Source organism: Tachypleus tridentatus, chromosome 6 (genome assembly GCF_004210375.1).
Source record: "Tachypleus tridentatus isolate NWPU-2018 chromosome 6, ASM421037v1, whole genome shotgun sequence".
Taxonomy (NCBI): domain Eukaryota; kingdom Metazoa; phylum Arthropoda; class Merostomata; order Xiphosura; family Limulidae; genus Tachypleus; species Tachypleus tridentatus.
In genome coordinates, this window is record NC_134830.1 from 48,809,081 (window position 1) to 48,828,459 (window position 19,379).

General features: G+C 34.8%; 1 protein-coding gene and 1 long non-coding RNA gene across 5 annotated transcripts in view; one reads left to right on the top strand and one right to left on the bottom strand.

The window, feature by feature from the left end:
• The first annotated feature begins 1,850 nt into the window (after positions 1 to 1,850).
• LOC143252440 (transcription factor 7-like 2) overlaps positions 1,851 to 19,379 on the top strand; it is a 93,015-nt gene continuing 75,486 nt past the window's right edge. The window contains exons 1-3 of one of the 4 annotated variants that reach the window (XM_076504544.1): positions 1,851 to 2,234; positions 2,392 to 2,491; positions 9,304 to 9,398. In XM_076504544.1, coding sequence (XP_076360659.1) covers positions 2,088 to 2,234; positions 2,392 to 2,491; positions 9,304 to 9,398 — 342 coding nt within the window. In that variant the 5' untranslated portion in view covers positions 1,851 to 2,087. The remainder of the gene's footprint in view (positions 2,235 to 2,391; positions 2,492 to 9,303; positions 9,399 to 19,379) is intronic. The other 3 variants (XM_076504542.1, XM_076504545.1, XM_076504543.1) reach the window with 3 other exon arrangements.
• Positions 5,068 to 18,670, bottom strand: LOC143252441 (uncharacterized). The gene is made up of 3 exons (XR_013028997.1): positions 18,457 to 18,670; positions 18,098 to 18,312; positions 5,068 to 8,019 (listed from the first exon to the last, which is right to left on the bottom strand). It is a non-coding gene; the product is annotated as an uncharacterized LOC143252441 (long non-coding RNA).

Below are 19,379 nucleotides of genomic sequence, written 5' to 3' on the forward strand. Positions count from 1 at the left end.
TTATCTTACTAAGTCACTACTCTCCAGTTACACCAACTCACTCTGTTACCATATTTTAGTGCTTTTATCATACTGAGTCACTACTCTCCAGTTACACCAACTCACTCTGTTATCATACTTTTGTGCTTTTGTCTTACTGAGTCACTACTCTCTAGTTACACTACCTCACTCTGTTACCATACTTTAGTGCTTTTATCTTACTGAGTCACTACTCTCTAGTTACACTACCTCACTCTGTTACTATACTTTAGTGCTTTTATCTTACTGAGTCACTACTCTCTAGTTACACTACCTCACTCTGTTACCATACTTCAGTACTTTTATCTTACTGAGTCACTACTCTCTAGTTACACTACCTCACTCTGTTACTATACTTTAGTACTTTTATCTTACTGAGTCACTACTCTCTAGTTACACCACCTCACTCTGTTACCATACTTCAGTACTTTTATCTTACTGAATCACTACTCTCCAGTTACACTACCTCACTCTGTTACTATACTTTAGTGCTTTTATCTTACTGAGTCACTACTCTCTAGTTACACTACCTCACTCTGTTACCATACTTCAGTACTTTTATCTTTCTGAGTCACTACTCTCTAGTTACACTACCTCACTCTGTTACTATACTTTAGTACTTTTATCTTACTGAGTCACTACTCTCTAGTTACACTACCTCACTCTGTTACTATACTTTAGTACTTTTATCTTACTGAGTCACTACTCTCTAGTTACACCACCTCACTCTGTTACCATACTTCAGTACTTTTATCTTACTGAATCACTACTCTCTAGTTACACCAACTCACTCTGTTACCATACTTTAGTGCTTTTATCTTACTGAGTCACTACTATCTAGTTACACCAACTCACTCTGTTACCATACTTCAGTACTTTTATCTTACTGAGTCACTACTCTCTAGTTACACTACCTCACTCTGTTACTATACTTTAGTGCTTTTATCTTACTGAGTCACTACTCTCTAGTTACACTACCTCACTCTGTTACCATACTTCAGTACTTTTATCTTACTGAGTCACTACTCTCCAGTTACACCAACTCACTCTGTTACCATACTTTAGTGCTTTTATCTTACTGAGTCACTACTCTCTAGTTACACTACCTCACTCTGTTACCATACTTTAGTGCTTTTATCTTACTGATTCACTACTCTCCAGTTACAGTGCGTATTATAATAAAACCACTCTATTGTTCTGAACTTTAATGTGTATTATAGTGAAACCAAATTTGTACTCCAATGTCTTTTATATCTGAATAAATCTAGAGTTACGCACTTTACTTAACATTTAGCCTAATAGGATCACTTTCGGGACACATGTTTGAAATTTATTAGATTTCGATTAAACTCGCGTTTTTTTTTGTTGTTTTTTTAATTATTCGACACAGCAGAATGTGAGTGTAAGATAGAAGCACGATAAAGGAAGCAAGAAAACTACGTAAAATACCAATTTGTTAAACAAGCTACTAATACGTTGTAATTAATTGACTCATGATAAATATAAGAGGTGTGTGATCAACATCGTGTTAATACAATATTTGGATAGATGAGAATAGTATTTGGTTTCTACATAGGTTTTAAAATGTCTAAGTTAGAGGGAGGCAAATAAGATATAAAAGTCAGTGGTTCAGAAATTAAGAATGAAAAATTGGGGTTAACAATGTGGTTATCCGTTTTTATTTTTAACTAGTCATTATATTTATATTGATCACCATGCGAAAGGCGCAACAGTCCAAGTGCAGTAGCTAATGTAACTGCCGCAGGGTATGATAATATCCTAGGCCTAGGAACCTGTTAGGGTTAGCAACGAAAGCCCTGACGCAGAGAGGACGCCTTAATCAGTATTTCCGCCATGGCAGAACAACTCGGCAAAGAATGATCTTCCTGATGATTGGCTGACTCGTACACTTTCGTTTCTTCGTGGATTCTGATTTGTCGGAAAGTTAAGTACTTCAATGGGATGGGGTCCGCTATGTCGGCGAGGCCTCAGTCAAAGCGGGCGGTGAAATTGCTTGGTTCGCCTAGGAATTTACACTTCTCTACTGGTTACTATTAGGACTTTGAAGGATGCCGCACGTTGGTGGCGGCGGCGGCGGCGACGATTTAGCATCTTCGGATGAGATAAAAGTGTTTAAAGATGAGGGAGAGGAAGAAAACCGCTCATCGGAAAACTTGACCGATCTCAAGTCTAGCTTAGTCACCGAGGGAGAGGAGGTAGGCCTAGTTCTTGTGTTAAGTCTCTACTTCAGTGTAATTAATGTTGTTAAATAAGTTGACTTTGAGTTTGTTTGTTTGTTTGTTAAAATGATAATGTGTGAGTGTATGTAGCCTCAATAGGTGACTTGTGTTTCATATCGGATGTGTTCTGCAGGATAAAAACGACCAACTTCCAGTCTCGCATAGCTTCTCGGATTCGAAACATGCTCACCCATCTCGTTTTCAAGAGGCCGTTAACACAGCATCGATACCCGGTAAGTCTGCTAGTTTCCTTCCCTACGGGTGTTTGCTAGCGTTACACGTTTTCTTTTTTAAGTGTCCTGATATCGGATATTTGCACGGTGTTGTAAAGTGCCATAATACTCAAGAAGTTATACGCAACAGTTAACCGTATCGTCTGTCAGCTGTCCGTTAAAATATAACTCCCAGTATATTTTAATGTTTATGGTTCAGAAAATGCCTTGAAACAAAAAAACAGGAAACAAACGAAATACAGTAAACGTTTCACAAGTTGTAGAATATGCTTTATTACTAGTCTGTAATTTAAATCAACCCAGTCTAATGGCACGGTGACTATAACATAATAATTATATAAAAAAGTATTCTTTGCTACTTTTCTTCTTTATGTAGTTACCACTAATGAGTTTTCAAGTGTAGCCGATTTTCTGCTAAATATTTAACCACCTAATTGTATACGCTTGATGATATAAATTTCACTTGGGTAGTGCAGAATTTGTAAGAAAAAATCTGAAACAACAACAATCCGTTTACGCGTTCATCATTTGTTTTTTACTGATTTTAAAAGAACAAATTTTCTCTTAAGATAATTTTGCGCTCGTGGCAAACATTCTTAAGGAGGCTTGAAAAACGAGCTAACCTTCATAATTACTATGACTGTCGTGTTGGCTGCGCCACAGTATTCGTTATGTTTTGATATACGGTATGTGTATCATGATGGCCGTCAGAATAATACATACAGATTTTCACGTTCTGTACTCAGATATTTATTGTAATGCATACACGAATAATTTATTTAATAGTTTTTCAAAGGTGTTATTTATTTTTAAAATAGTTTAAAGTAATGATATTTTCGCCTACTAAGATAAGGTTTTTAAAGGATGGAAAAGAATATACATGCAGACGTCTTTCACTACATGAGTTTCGAGTATAAAATTTAAACTAGTAAAGGCATTGATAATTGTCATTAGAGGCCACTGAATAAAAACACCTCTTGGTGTTTAATATATGCGTTTGCAAATAAGTATACTTCAGTTTTATTGTGCAAAGCTATACGAAGGTTATCTGCGCACAGCTGTCCTAAATTTTTGTCTGATACACTAAAGAGAAAGCAACTTTCCAACAGCACTCACCGCTAACTATTGAGCTACTTTTGGCTTGCCGAATAATGAGGTTTGACTGTCACTCCTATAGCACACCCACGGTACCAAAGTGTAGAGTACGTTTTTGCGGTAATGAGTCGCGAATTCTGATTCACTCTTCTAACACCCTAATTACTAAGCCCAACTATGCAAGTAAGTAGTTGAAACAACTTATCCAAACTTTTAAATATCTCGAACGAAGAAGTTTAATCGTTTGTTTTATTTAGTGAGGAAATAACTAAAGTTTTAATGATTTCCTGGGAAAGTAAAATGTATATAACAGAACGACGTCAGAATGTTTCTGTCTTGTAGTTATAATTATCGATATTATCTGAGGAGATTGAACGGCGAAACTCAGCAGAACTCTTTATATTAAAGTAACTTTCATCCCTATCTCTCATGCATGATCATAATATAGAAACTTAGAGGTCACACGTTAATGGCAGCTGGTTATACACCACAAATTTGTTGTTTAGTTCCAGGTTTGCCCAGCAGGTGGTCTCTGTTCGTAATCCAAGCTTCTTTACCCACAAGTTATGTGGGCCCATGCACACAACTCGACCTTGGAATGGGGCCAAGTCTCCCATAGGCTGTTGTCCTGTCAAGCGACGTCTTGTCGCGGTGTTTGTGAGAGAAAACTGTTTAGGTGTTGAAGATTTAAAAACACAGCCAACAATTATCTCTACGTTCTAAAATCCGTCATCTACTGAACTTTGAGCTGATAGTTATTTACTTTCACTTACTTATTTTTGAAAGATTTGATGAGTGAGCTCCAAGTTAAAAACAGTTCCTAGCTGTTTGAATGTTGTCAGTAGGTTGAGTGAGCGCAGACTAATAGAAAAATTTGAAATTCTTTTGCTATGTTATGATAATCACAGGTCAAACAAATGTTTATATTTACGTCGAACTTTGGGGTTTATCCGTTTTCGCATGAACTGCTACCGGCGTAGACAGAACAGATCCATCAACCTACTTGAAACTTTGAAGTTTCAATTCTTGTAAAGATTTTATGCAAACAAGTACCGTCGAAATTTACTGAAACATTTATTCAATCGCAGTGTTCCGTTATTCACTTAGTTTTCGACAGCCTTTTAAACTAAATGTTTTTCATAAATTTGTCTGCGACTTCAGAGTATTTGGTTTTAATTAGTAAGTTATATTCATTACTACAATCTACAAAGTAGAAGGCCTAAAGAAATATGGAAATCAGTTGTCCCCATATGAGATTACTTTTCCTTCCTGACCCCTTTACGATCCTATTAATTTAAAGGTTTAGCTACGCCCGTGAATTATAACTATTTCCAAAAAGTAAAGCTTTTTACTCTAATTTTTTTTTTTTTTTTTGCGTGACAAAGTTATACCAGGTGACACAGCAAATTTCCGCATAGCCATTCTGTATTTATTGTATGTAATATTTGCCGTTTTTGCGGTATCGTTCTTGAAGAGTGGATATAAACTTGATTTAGAAACATCGACATAGGTAACTGTTGTTGCAGCTCATTTTTGTAGCTGAATTTGTTTCACACCAAAGCAACATTGCAGTTGGTAGTCCTAAAACAGTATTTTAGGCTACGTTCTTCACGTTTAGCCTAGTGGTAATGATGTCACGGGAAGTGACAACTTTCTAGAAAGTTCAGAAAATATTAAGAACGATAAACGTATTTAACGAGACTAGGCGAGGTTGTTTATTCATTGTATATATGTTGAATTAAATTTTGAGTTTCCGCCTATTAATATGAATATAAGAACTTCGGCTGTTTATGTAGAATTCATGTTGAGACGTTGTTTGTGAAATTAGGCCTATCAACAGTTTCGTTGAACTCGTAGCGGAGAAAATAAAGCGATTTCATCAACTGGCGTTTGCATTATTCATTTAATTGAATTATTCAAACATAATACATAGTGTTACATATTTTTCTTAATTACGTAGTTTACAAAACGACAAAAAACCCGCCAAATCCGCTTAAGTAGGTAGCGCAATTTTAACTTAATTTTGTAGAGAAAGAAAATGTTCACAGTTTTTATTTAGTAAAGAGATGTTCTGGCAAAGTATTTTCAAGCTAATGTTTAATGTAGTAGTTTTCTATAATAGTTTAAAATTAATAAATAGCCTTCTTTATTAGAAATCTTTAGTTAACAGGCTCGCAGTGTTAAAGGAAATTAAAAGTTGGTGAATCGGGCTCAGCTAACATTTATTTAAATACGCTGTAGTCTTGTTTCAAATCCTTTAAACACGTTAAAACAGTGGAAGTGGTCTTTATAATATCCCTTGAACCTGTTAATAAAGTTAAGTTTTACTTTTCTAAAATCCCTTATATTTTATAACGTATATTTATACTAGGATCGTTTTTATAAAGTTTTTTTGGAAATATCAGGGTCTGTTAGTTATTTGAGAGCAAAGACACATAGCCCGGCATGGCCAGGTGGTTAAGGCACTCGACTCGTGATCCGAGGGTCGCAGGTTCGAACTCCTGTCACAACAAACATGCTAGCCCTTTCAGCTGTGGGGGCGTTATACTGTGTTGGTCAATTCCACTATTCGTTGGTAAAAGAGTAGCTCAAAAGTTGGCAGTGGGTGGTGATGACTAGCTGCCTTACCTCTAGTCTTACACTACTAAATTAGGGACGGCTAGAGCAGATAGCCCTCATGTAGCTTTGCGCGAAATTCGAAACAAACATTGGTTTATCTGCTGTGTCCACCGCGTGGAATCGAATTTCTGATTTTAGCGTTGTAAGTCTGTAAAGTCACGGGAGACTGGAAATGTGAGAGTCAATATGAGTTGAAAGTTGTTTGATCCTAGTTCACGTTATGTATCAGTTGATTTGATTGGCTCTCGTTTAACGCTGCGTGGTTCATAATAACTATCAGTTTTGTGATTGGTTCTTGTGACTCATTTGACGTCTGTTTTTGGACATGTCGCCACTACCAGTGGACACTGGTAAGACTAAACAAAGTGTTGAGCAATAGATATACAACATTGGCAAAGAAATATTAATGAACTAATAGCATAGACTTCTCTTTCTCTGTTCTAAAAAAATCACATATTTCTTGATTTTAACTTCAACTGAGAATCATTATCGAAACCAAAATGAATTAGGCTTGGTGTTCTTTCTGTTTTGCTTGTCTCTTGAGGACGATTAAAATATCCACGTAGTAACATTACTTTTGTAGAAGATATAAACTTGCAATCGGAATTTCCGGCTTGAGGAGACACCTACCAGCATGACCCGATCTCGACCTTTGGTGTTTCTCATGATGGCTGTATGATCTACAGTTGTATCGTATATCTCGGCTTGTAATTTGTTCTGCTAATCGTTTACACCTGTAATAGTTTTATATTATATCAACTCTTGACGAGAGTGCTGAAATTTTACATACGTGTATATCAGCAGACGATGTGACGTCACTTCTTGAAGGTCGTACGTAAGCTGGCGTACGCTTAGTGATATTACACAACGTGTAAATGAATAAAACCTTATAACCCGAGCACTTTCGAAAGGTGCACATTTCTTCTTCAGGGGCAGATTGGGAATTGTGGTGGAATCGAATAAAGGTTATAAAGTTTTTATTCATTTCTATCAAGACTTGAACGTGTGTATTTTTCTAACACCACGAATACTGCGTGTAAAGTTAGTGGAAACTGCTTGATGAATGTATTATTTCACAGTTTGGTTTAAGGATTGTTAATCGCCACAAAACAAACTGAATACTCAATTGTCGCTTACTGACAAGATGACTCATTGTATATGGTTTACCCTTACCGACTCAACCTGTGTTAATTACGTAACATGCATGATATGTGTTAATTCATGTTATGTGGTTGTCACTTACCGACTCAACCTGTTTTTAAAGTTACTTTGTATAGATGTGTTTATAGTATTGCACATTAACTGTTGTACAATAATAAACACTTTAAAATGTTACTCTGATAAAATAATAGACACTTTACAATGTTAATGTAGTATAGTAATAAACACTTTACAGTGTTAATATGGTACAATAATAAACACTTTCCAGTATTACTGTAGTACAATAATAAACACAACAGTGCTACTGTGGTACAACAATAAACACTTTACAATATTAATGTGATACAGTAATAAACACTACAGTGTTTCTATGGTACAGTAATAAACACTTTGATACAGCTTCCCTTCAGTTTCCTCAGGTAAGGAAACATTTTATTTCGAGGCCCAGTATGGTCTGTTGGTTAAGGTGCTTGGCTCGTTATCTGAAGGTCATGGGTTTGAATCCCCTATACCGAACATGAACTTTCAGATATGAAGGCGGTATGGTGTGAAGGTCAGGTATACAATTCATTGTTAAAAGAGTAGCCTAAGGATTGATGGCGGTGACTAGCTGCTCATCCTCTCGTTTCGTAGTACAGATAGCCCCCGTGTAGCTTTGTGAGAATATCAAAACAAACAATAACATTAGAAAGGTAAACTTGACCTTTTCGGGTTAAAGTTGTAATATTGTACGTTACGTTTATATAGGGTTAAGGGTTTGATCTTGTACGTTACGTTTATATAGGGTTAAAGGTGTAATGTTTTATGTTACGTTTATATAGGCTTAAAGGTGTGATGTTGTACGTTACTTTAAACTAAGGTTACAGTTGTAATGTTGTACGTTACTTTAAACTAATGTTACAGTTGTAACGTTGTACATTACGTTTATCAGTTTCTCACTTCCTTGTGCGTTTTGCTGTGCTTCACGTTTATTTAGTGTATTAAGCTTATAATTTTCAGTTTACCCAGTTTGCTTAGCTGGATTACTTTTGGTGAGTTTATGACGTGACAGATTTGTTCATTCATGTATAACATTTGATTTAAATATACGGGGTGGTTCACAAAGTAAGAATTGTCTTGTTCAAGTTTATCTTATGTTTGTTATTTAGTTACGACGATCGTTTGATGAAATCTGTTACTGGTGTTTGTTGAGTACAATATTGTAAGGCTTTGTGTAACTATTTATATATATTTCAGTTTGTAATTAAAAGAAATGATTAAACCAGTGATCTATTATAAGTTTCAAATTAAATTAAATCAATACATAAATGATACATTTCAATATATAATTTTCTTTTTATGTATTCAATAAATTTTTTTTTACTAGTTCGTTAAATCCTATTTTATTTTTACAGTCGTGAATTAATGAGGCTGGAAGACAGCCGCATTTGAATAATGTCCTCTTCTCTAAAATTGTTGTTTAATGATGATGTTTTATTTGTTATGATGGGAACGTCTTTTACAACATACGAAACATGATTATAGATAATTATATTTTATCATAAAACATTAGTATTAGGCCTAATGCATTTTTAACATAGTATTCTTTGTCTGATTCCTTGGAGTTTTCAAAAATTAGAAGAGTATAATAACCACATGTTTCGCTCAGTCCACAACTCTTCTAGTTATGGAGTATTCCCAAGGAACTGTTATAGAATGTGGTCTTTAAAGATATAATACGCCTAGTTCTGATGCCTCATGCCAAGTATAATATTATTTCATGTTTAAGTTGTTAAATATGCAAGGCAGTCATATTTGAACAGGGCCTTCTACTGGAAACAATAAATAACACTGTCTTTCTCTGTTCAGTAATTGCTACTTTCACAGTTAGGCATTAAAATTTCCAAGTATTTGCACTTTCTAAATACATTTTCTTTTCTTTGTGTGTGTGTGTCTAGGAAAGGGTTTCGAACCGGTTCCCCATTCTTCACCCATTGGGTGTGTCGTTTCTCCGTACCCACATCCAAACAACACCTTTGGAACGCCAGCAATGGTATGTATATCTTTATATCCTTCATATAAATCAGGGATATTCCACCCAATCATATAGACTTTAAATCATGTGTGATGTTACATCATTTAGATCAGATTATTTAAAAATATGGCGCCCTCTGGCGCTGGAGAACAATAATGCTACTTTTAAGCATTATTGGTACGTCTATTCACATATATGTTGAATCTTGCAGTGCTACACCGTTTTGTTATTGTTGTGATGTTTACGTAAGACAATTCAACTTGAGTGTATCTCGTGTCCTGCGATATCTAACTTTGATACGTTTTTATACATCGTTGAGTCTGTGTGAAAAAATCATAAAAGTTATATCGAAAGGAAAATATGACTTCCATAAGACAGTGATGAAAATTTTTAATTAACACTTTGGTTAAAACGTGATAGAAAGCGTTTATTACGACACAAAACTGATCAACACGGAAACTTGGGAAGCTCACGTGACAACTGTGACTCTGACGTCAGCATGTGTTATCGTTCTCGCGAGAGCCTGGGATATGCAAGATTACAATCTTATCTTGTTTAACTGCAGCTCAGCTTATGGAGGCAAAGTTTACGTGAACGTCATTAAACAAAGTTCATGTGTTGATGAAAATGCCGTTAGTAGCTATGATATATACAGGGTAGTCTAAAAAAATAAACCCACTTTCGAATAATCATATGAGTGAAGTAAATGATCCTACAAGCCAGCAGTATTAATATTTCATACAACAAATTAACTGTGCGTACACTGTCGCATCATTTGATATGTTCAAATTGGACAGCGTTCATACAACCATGACGTGTGCGACTGAGCGAAGTGACACACTGTTACACAGTTTTCAGCATCATTTGTTGTTTTAATTCGTTGCTGGTTTGGGGTTTATTATTAAACGTTTTCCAATATTGTGTCAACTAAAAACAAAACCTTTAGTATTGGTATACAGAAATTGCATAATTTAACGAAAGATGGGCACAGTTTTTTTGGGCCACTCTATACATACATACATACACTTTGGACATTTTCTTCGTAACTGTTTAGCCACATACGTAGCTAAAAACAGTTTATGATTTATGCTATATTTTAGTCTTTATTGAAATTATATTTCTAATATTTTACACACAATTTGCCATACTCTCCAAGCTGGATAAGTAAATACTTTTTAATGTTTACTTGTAGAATTATTCAGTATGTGACATTTGAATGAAGTCGTCTAATACGTTTTGACCCTTTTCTTTAATAAGTTGGCATTTTATTGAACCAAGGGTTAAGGAAAGAAATATTTTTAGTTCGTTAATCTTGTAAAACACCTATAAAGAGCCACGTTTTAAAATTTTGTTAAGATTTAATTGTTGTTACAAAATTTGAATAATACCAAGTTTTGTTATAATACAGTTACTGATGTTATTTATAAATACTTCAGCTTAAACAAACATTCACTCCAGAAGAAAACTGTTTTATTAATCAATAAATCATCACCGTCTGCAAGACCTGGACCTGCCCCCACTCCCAGCGTAGATCATGAATATAGGTGTCACAAGTAGTTAGTTATCTAGGATGGATTGCGCATGCCCGACACGGTCTGTGTCCGGAGATTGACCTGTCAACTGGAGAATGATATATCTCTGACCTTCAAGTTTAGTGACTGCGCTGAGTGATCAAGAGCGCCATCTGGCATGAAACATCGGCTTGTCTGGTAAGCTATTCTTTGGTGTAGAGGATTAGTAGGTCTTGAGCTAGACCTGTGTCGAGTAGCTGTGACCGTCCTTTGATTCACTACCAACTAGGTCACTTCTTAATATCGTCGTATTGTGAATTGGCTTTCAGATGGTTCACTCGTTACTGTCCAAGAACTGGTCAGAAGACAAAGTGACTTCTGTCCAGTATCTTTCCTAATGTCCTGTAACAGTAGCGTCTCATTGACATTCTTACAGAAAGAGTGAGTTTTTTTTTATCCCTCAGTGTGACTCTTCACTCTTCTCCTTTCCAACGGACCATTTATGCGATCTCGGGTGTTGGGTGTTTTTCTTATAGCAAAGCCACAAAGGGCTATCTGCTCAGCCCACCTAGGGGAATCGAACCCCTGATTTTAGCGTTGTAAATCCGGAGACATACCGCTGTACTAGCGGGGGTCGCGATCTCGGGAAAACGCTGTTAATTTCCGGAACCATTTCGTTTATGTGGCGTGGTCATTTTCATTCTGTGATGTTTATCAAGCTATACGTGCAACTAAACGTCATGGGAATGATCATTATGTATTCTAAGGAAAGTCTGTTTAGCTGTTGGGAAACAATGTCTGTAATATACACACATAATCAGTATTTGTTTAAATGTTACTTTTTTAAACATAACAGTTAAATGTTTTGTTACAACCAGAGAATTCGTAGCAATGTTTACCAGGAATGCGCTATCTGGTGTAGAGTCGTAAAACTTTTTCTTCGCGTATCACGTGACTTTTTTCTCTCTCTATGCTGCCACTTCCTTACTCACGCTTACCTCTTTAATGATATAATTAGGCTTACGTTTATTATTTTAAACGTGAGATAACATCGGATAATGTCAGGTAAAAGAGAATTTCATGTAGAATTTCGTTATAAGTGAACATAACGGTCTGAAATACAACAAAACTGTTGCGTTGTAGTTTACAAGAAACATTTATTTTTATCCTAGTGTTTTAAATTTACGTTGCTTGTTGATTTACATAATTATCCATATGAGCCTTTAAACAGTGGTTAAAGTTGAAATATAAAAACCAACCAAGCCAAATATGGATAGGTTAATTTAAAAGTCGAATGTAATTTACCGAAACATTCCTAAAGATAGTGTGTTAGTATCCGAGATAGTTAGGCCTGGGAGCTACAACAAATGCCGAAAGAAACCCGAAGGTAGTGTGTTAGGCCTAGGAAATACAAAAATGTACTGAAAGACACCTTAAGGTAGTCTGTTAGATCTTGAAAATACAAAAATGTACTGAAAGAAACCTTAAGGTAGTTTGTTAGGTCTTGGAAATACAAAAAAATACTGAAAGATACCTGAAGATAGTGTGTTAGGCCTAGGAAATACTAAAAAGTACAGAAAGACATATGAAGGTAGTGTGTTAACACTGGACAAGTTTTTCAAAATAAAAGTTATGGAAAACTTCATGTATAATAAATGTCTGTGATGAAGGTTTTACGCAATGTGTTATTCATGTGAAAGTGTGTTTGTTATGTACTCCTTCTTTTCATACTGAGAAATCAAAGCATTAATCTAATTGTAATGTTCTAAAACTCAAGTTTTGTCAGAAAACAAACGCACGCTTTGAAACAGCAAGTGACGTCATTTTCGCACGTGACCAAAGGATATTGTGGTAGAGGCAATTTCAGATGTAGATATTAAATAATTATCCAAATGATAACGTAACTAAATTCAGTTTAAATACTGACAAAGGTGGAGCCTTAATTTATTTCACTTACGTTATTGCCAAATTGTTAGATTTTTCTAAATTGATTGACAAACTGATATCAATAACATGTGATTGGTATGAAGGAATGTGGGCATATTTTATGTAGTGTTTGTTTTTTAACTGTAAACATGGTATGTGAGTAATTTCACACGAAATATTTAACTTAATATTTCGTAATGTTATTATGTACTCGCTTATGTATTTGCTTTTTATTCTGTAATAAAAATGTATCGAGTTGCGTTGTTTGACCACCATATTTAAGTGTGTATTTTAAGTTAAGGTTAAAAACATAGTTTTACACGTTGCTACTCGCTGAAAACGGTAGTGACGCTACTTCTAAAACACGTTTTCAGTAATAAACTGTTTTCTACGATTAGGTTAAGCTTAAAAGAAAACTTGGTATAATGACTGTTGTAATTTTATTTTTGTCGGATCAAACCTGAGACTTCTCGCTCGCCAGGTGGCAGCTCTACACATTTAATAATGTGTAATCTGTTATTAATTACTGATATGGATATTTTTAATATCTCAAACTATTACATTTTTCTGTCTTTTATATACGGTCCTCGTTTTGTTTTGCTTCTTTGGTAAATGAATTTCTGTATTTCTTGCGAGAGGATTAAAACAGTTAGTAATCCAATTTTTGTATTTCTTGGCTCGGTGTCGATCCAAATGTCTCTTATATGTGAAGCAAATGTCATGCTAATTGAACTACAAGAATGCATTTTTTTAACAAAGGGAATATATCCTATATGTCAAACTCTGTATTTTTCAAAAACTAAATGTAGCATAAAAAGAGGCTGAATGTTTGTTGGTATAGTTTAGAAAACTAACTGTAGCATGAACAAAGACTAGTATTTCATGGTGTAGTTTAAAAAAAACTGACTGTAGCATAAACAGAGACTGAATCTTTGATGGTGTAGTTTAAAAAACTGACTGTAGCATAAACAGAGATTGAATATTTGGTGGTATAGTTTAAAACCTTGACTGTAGCATGAACAAGGACTAATTTGTGTTGGTGTAGTTTTAAAAAACTTGACTGTGGCGTGAATAGAGACTAATCTTTGTTGATGTAGTTTAAAAAAAACTGACTGTAGCATGAACACAGACTGAAACTGTGTTGGTGTAGTTTTAAAGATGGAAGTAGTTAGTTTTATATAACATTTGTTATATCATAGGTCATTATTACCTTTTTCAAATAATCGAATAAGAAAATCATGTGTTACGTTGATCAAGCTAAGGTTTCTGTGACTGGCAGAGCACACAAGATGTATACATTGTTTTAGAATTCATTATCTGAAGTGCTGTCATTTGAAGACTTTATTATTATAATACTGAGTTATATTTATAACTTTCATGTACACAAATATTTGTATTCACTTATCTGTACAAGTACCTATTTGTGCCCAGTTCCTTTGACTGATAGATGTATCTCTTTTAACCTGAATTAGGTCTTTTTTAAGTGTATAACAAAAATGAAGAAACATATCTGTATAACAGAGTAAATATTAAAATTTTACATTGTATGCCCTTCAATATATTAGTTTTGTATGTAATCGGTTATGAAGGAAAGTACTGTGTACAGTACATTTTATCAAAGTTAACTACGTTTCAGTAGTTTGGTTTCGTATTGAACCGAAGTTAGATACGTTTTACTAGCTTAGTTTCGTATTGTATTTACCGAAGTTAACTACATTTTAATAGTTTAATTTCGCATGTAATTGGTTATAAATAAATACTATGTACTACATTTTATTAAACTTACGTTATGATCACTTGCCTCGAAATTTATCCCTAATTGGTTTTATTGTGAAATTAAATCTGGTATTCACTAACTAATGAATTAATGGTTGAGTTAATTAACTTGTAATTACTTATTCAGTGTAGTGAGCGCTTTCATCATGAAACAGTACCGATTGTAAGACGCGATGTTTCCAAAATTATATGTTGTAAGTAGCTAAGTGTAGGACTTCTCCACATCATATGCCTTGAGTAATGGTGTTAGATCCAGGAATAAGGTTCGTGCACGTGCTTAACCTGTTTCACGTCCTGAAAGGTTTTGTTCATGAAAACTGGATATATATGTAGTGCCTATACCACGTTTATGACCGTCGTATCTTAGTCGGCCCTGGTATTGTACGAAAGGTGTCGTCGGCATTGGGTATAGCAGATGTAGTACGGCCTATTATTTACCTTCTTTTGTTTTTACTCTAAACCTCCTGTGTATTTTCAAGCGTCTTTACTCGATCCATCAAATATTGTTTTAAAACCATTTTGAACGTGCCATTTCATTTAGTGCTAATGTTTATTTTTGACATAGGTTTTATTTCCCATGCTGCCACAAGAGGGGATTATCAACCACTTGGTTTTGTTGTGATACTTGTTAGGGCAAAGAAATATGTCATTAGAGAAGGATTCTGGATTAGTAACTGTAATGTTATCTCGAAAACGAAGCTTAACTACTGGATAATCCAGTATTTAGGAGATTAAACATCTGTTTCCTGAACAGGAAAAACACTAAATTTAGTTTGAGTTGGAAAGAGTATAGTGTTACTAGTGCTATCGTTAGGTGTACGTGTTAGATCAGTGTTATTGGAAAAACTGACACATTGTACAATGTACTCTAATATGAATACCAAAAACGAAAAAAACAAACTTATTTGAACAAGTAAATGTTACTGCCCACTCTTGTGCACATAATTAGTACAAGATTTTATCTCAGAGAACATTAAATTTCTCGAGATACGGAATATTAAGTGATATACGTGTATATTTTAACGACATTCAGCTGACTGTATATTTATAGATAATATTTTAAAGCAAATTTAGAAGATGAGGATTAGTTACTTCTAGAAGAGGATCAAAAGGAATTTACAGAAGTTGTGTTAGAGATGTTTCAAGTTAATTTTGGTTGAAGATATTTACTAAAGCTTCGGCCTACTAAATAAACACTGTAGACAAAGCTGCCCATAAATAATTTCTCCCAGCATGTGCCCGTACAGTGGTCTGAAGAGAGTCGTAGCTAGCGTTAAGGACAGTGGTCTGAGAATAAACTGAATATAGAGGAATAATCAGTGGAGACTGAATGTAGAGGAATGATCAGTGGAAACTGAATGTAGAGGAATGATCAGTGGAGAAAATTATATATGTAAAAACGGCTGGTATGGATAGAGAAAGCACTGAGTAGAAGAGCGAACAACGTTTCGACCTTTTTTGGTCATCGTCATGTTCATAAAGAGAAATGATCAGTGGAGACTGAATATAGAGGAAAGATTAGTGGAGACTGAATATAGAGGAAAGATTAGTGGAGACTGAATATAGAGGAATGATCAGTGGAGAAAATTATATATGTAAAAACGGCTGGTATGGGTAGAGAAAGCACTGAGTAGAGGAGTGAACAACGTTTCGACCTTCTTTGGTCATCGTCAGGTTCACAAAGAGAAATGATCAGTGGAGACTAAATGTAGAGAAATGATCAGTGGAGACTGAATGCAGAGGAATGATCAGTGGAGACTGAATATAAAGAAATGATCAGTAGAGACTGAATTCAGAGGAATGATCAGTGGAAACTGAATATATAAGAATGATTAGTGGACAGTGAACAGCTCTTTAGAGAGAAACTGGTTACTAAAGTAAACTTAGTTTACAAACAGCATTTTATGACTAAACTATTTATACGTTTATAGAAAGATATTTCTGCGATTGATGGTGTATTCGATCTCCGTAAGTCAGTCTGGGAAGTCTAGTTCAAATAACCATGTGAAAACATCAAAGCTGTTTAGGGATTTGGTATTAATAATCCTATAAACGTGCCGTACCTAGCGAGCACTTTGGGTCTCCTCTGGATAAAAGGAGGTTTAGCTGTGTTTTTGTATAATTAGTACATGCTGAAAAAATGTAGAGAGTATTCGATAGAAAAACTAAAAGAACATACAGACATATGTTGTTTATAATGGGTGCCAGAACTAACGACTTCTTGTAGAAACATTCCAATAGTTTGGACGATTTAAGTTTCGCTTAAAAACCACGTATAGCAGGATTTTTCAACCACAAGACACGTAACGCTGTAACTCCATGTCTATACTTCAAGCCGATATACTCTGTAACTCCATGTCTTTACTTCAAGCCAATATACTCTGTAACTTCATGTCTGTAGCTCAGCCAATCTATTCTGTAACTCCATGTCTTTACTTCAAGCCGATCTCTTCTGTAACTCCATGTCTTTACCTCAAGCCGATTCATCTATATCTTTCTTGATATGTGTGTGGCATGTTACTATGGGAACACATCTTTTCTTGAACCACTCAATGGCTGCTGTTACAATAAGTCTTCTCTGTATGCAATCTATTTAACAATATCTGGTCTTGGAAGAACTTGTATCTTGTGGCCATAACGACGAACTAAAGCAATAATTTTAAAAGTTTGGCTAAATATCTTATTATAAAATAATATTTACTTTCACTTTTTATTTGTTCCCCCGAGGGGGAATACGTCTACATCGCTAAAATCACGGGTTCGATTCATCTCGGTGGACATAGCAGATAGCCGATTTGCCTTTGCTAAAAGAAAAAACACACATTCATTATTTCGATACAGTAATAAAGAATTTATCAATTTCCCAAATCAGCGCGTGCTCTATTCATCGTGATAAATAATGCCCGTAATTTACATTTTCGATTTGATCTGTAAATCTTACTCATTAAACCTTTTAAGTTTTAAATTATTCAACGAGCCATTATGAATAATTTGTTTATCTGCTTTATTCCTCAACCATTAGTGTGAAAGTTTATTGTAACTCGTGTGGGTGTAACACAAGTAACTTTTGTAGATTTCTCCTTCATATCAAACAAAACCTTTCGTAATTCAAGATATTCACACAAGTTAGTGTTATTATTTCTTTCCAACAGGGAGAAAAAAGTTTATGTCAGTGAACAGCTTAAAGAGCGACCCCTACTGGTGAAATACCAGTATTATACTGGGTGTAACGGAGTAATATGCTAAAAATAAATAAAATAGCGTAAAGACCGACGTGTAATGATGATAAAATTTCAGGAAAACAGTCTTGGGTTCCTGTATTAAAATATGATGTTAGCTTAGTTTAAATTAGCTGTTTACATGGGCCCACGTTATCATGTAAATTACAAGTATATTTACGTAATTGTCTTCGGGATGACGTTTAAGTAAGCTCTTTAATACTTGTGACGAAGTTAGCTTGGAGAGAAAGTCTGTTTTTAAAGGAACAGAAAGCTTGCGGCTTACCTGTTTCTCCTGGGAATACTCGTTCGCTTCTAGTCGCGAATATAGTTAAAGATATGGTCAAGTTGTTGTTTCGGAATCCGCTTTAATAAACAGCTGATACTGGAACATAGTACTGCTGGCCGAGACCGAGAAATTGACGTGGTAGAGGCTTATTGAGGTAGCACAACTTTCACGTGACTCGTGAAACTCCAACGCTCGAGATTGACCGTATCAAACTAGGGAAATATTAATTAGTATTGTATTTTTGGTAGTAAAACTTGCGGAGCGCCAGGAAAAAAATATCCCTGCTATGTATTTAAAGAAAAGTAATTCTTACTGTCAAATATCAACACTTACAAATCATTTATACAACAACCTACCCAAGGTTACCAGAATTCTGATTACGTAGGTCGTTTCACTTGTGAGTTTGAGATTGGAAAAGGGGAATAATAAAGGTGAACTACTGTCTACCCCTACTGTAGGGACTGGCTTCTTAATACCCGAATACACGTGCATTATCTATATTTAAGTGTAAGTTTTTTTGTATCTCAAAAATTTTAATGTTTACTGATATCTAGCTTTTCGTGTATTTTTGTACGTCATAATCATTAATTTTTACGTTAGTTACTTCATTTGCCACCAGAAGACAATAGCTTGTTTGTTTTGTTTGTTTCTGTGTGGAAGTATTCTTTGAACCATGTTGATTATATCTGTATGGAAGAATTCCTTTGACCATGCTGATTGTATTTGTTTGGAAGTATTTCTTGAAGCATGTTGATTCTATTTGTTTGGAAGTATTTCTTGAAGCATGTTGATTGTATTTGTTTGGAAGTATTCCTTGAACCATGTTGATTATGTCTGTATGGAAGTATTCCTTGAACCATGTTGATTATATATGTATGGAAGTATTCCTTGAAGCATGTTGATTGTATTTGTTTGGAAGTATTCCTTGAAGCATGTTGATTGTATTTGTTTGGAAGTATTCCTTGAACCATGTTGATTATGTCTGTATGGAAGTATTCCTTGAAGCCAGTTGATTATATCTGCATGGAAGTATTCCTTGAAGCCAGTTGATTATATCTGTATGTAAGTATTTCTTAAACTATGTTGATTATATCTGTATGTAAGTATTTCTTAAACTATGTTGATTATATCTGTGTGGAAGTATTCTTTGAACTATGTTGATTATATCTGTATGGAAGTAGTATTCCTTGAACCATGTTTATTATATTTGTATGGAAGTATTTCTTGAACCATGTTGATTGTATTTGTTTGGAAGTATTCCTTAAACTATGTTGATTGT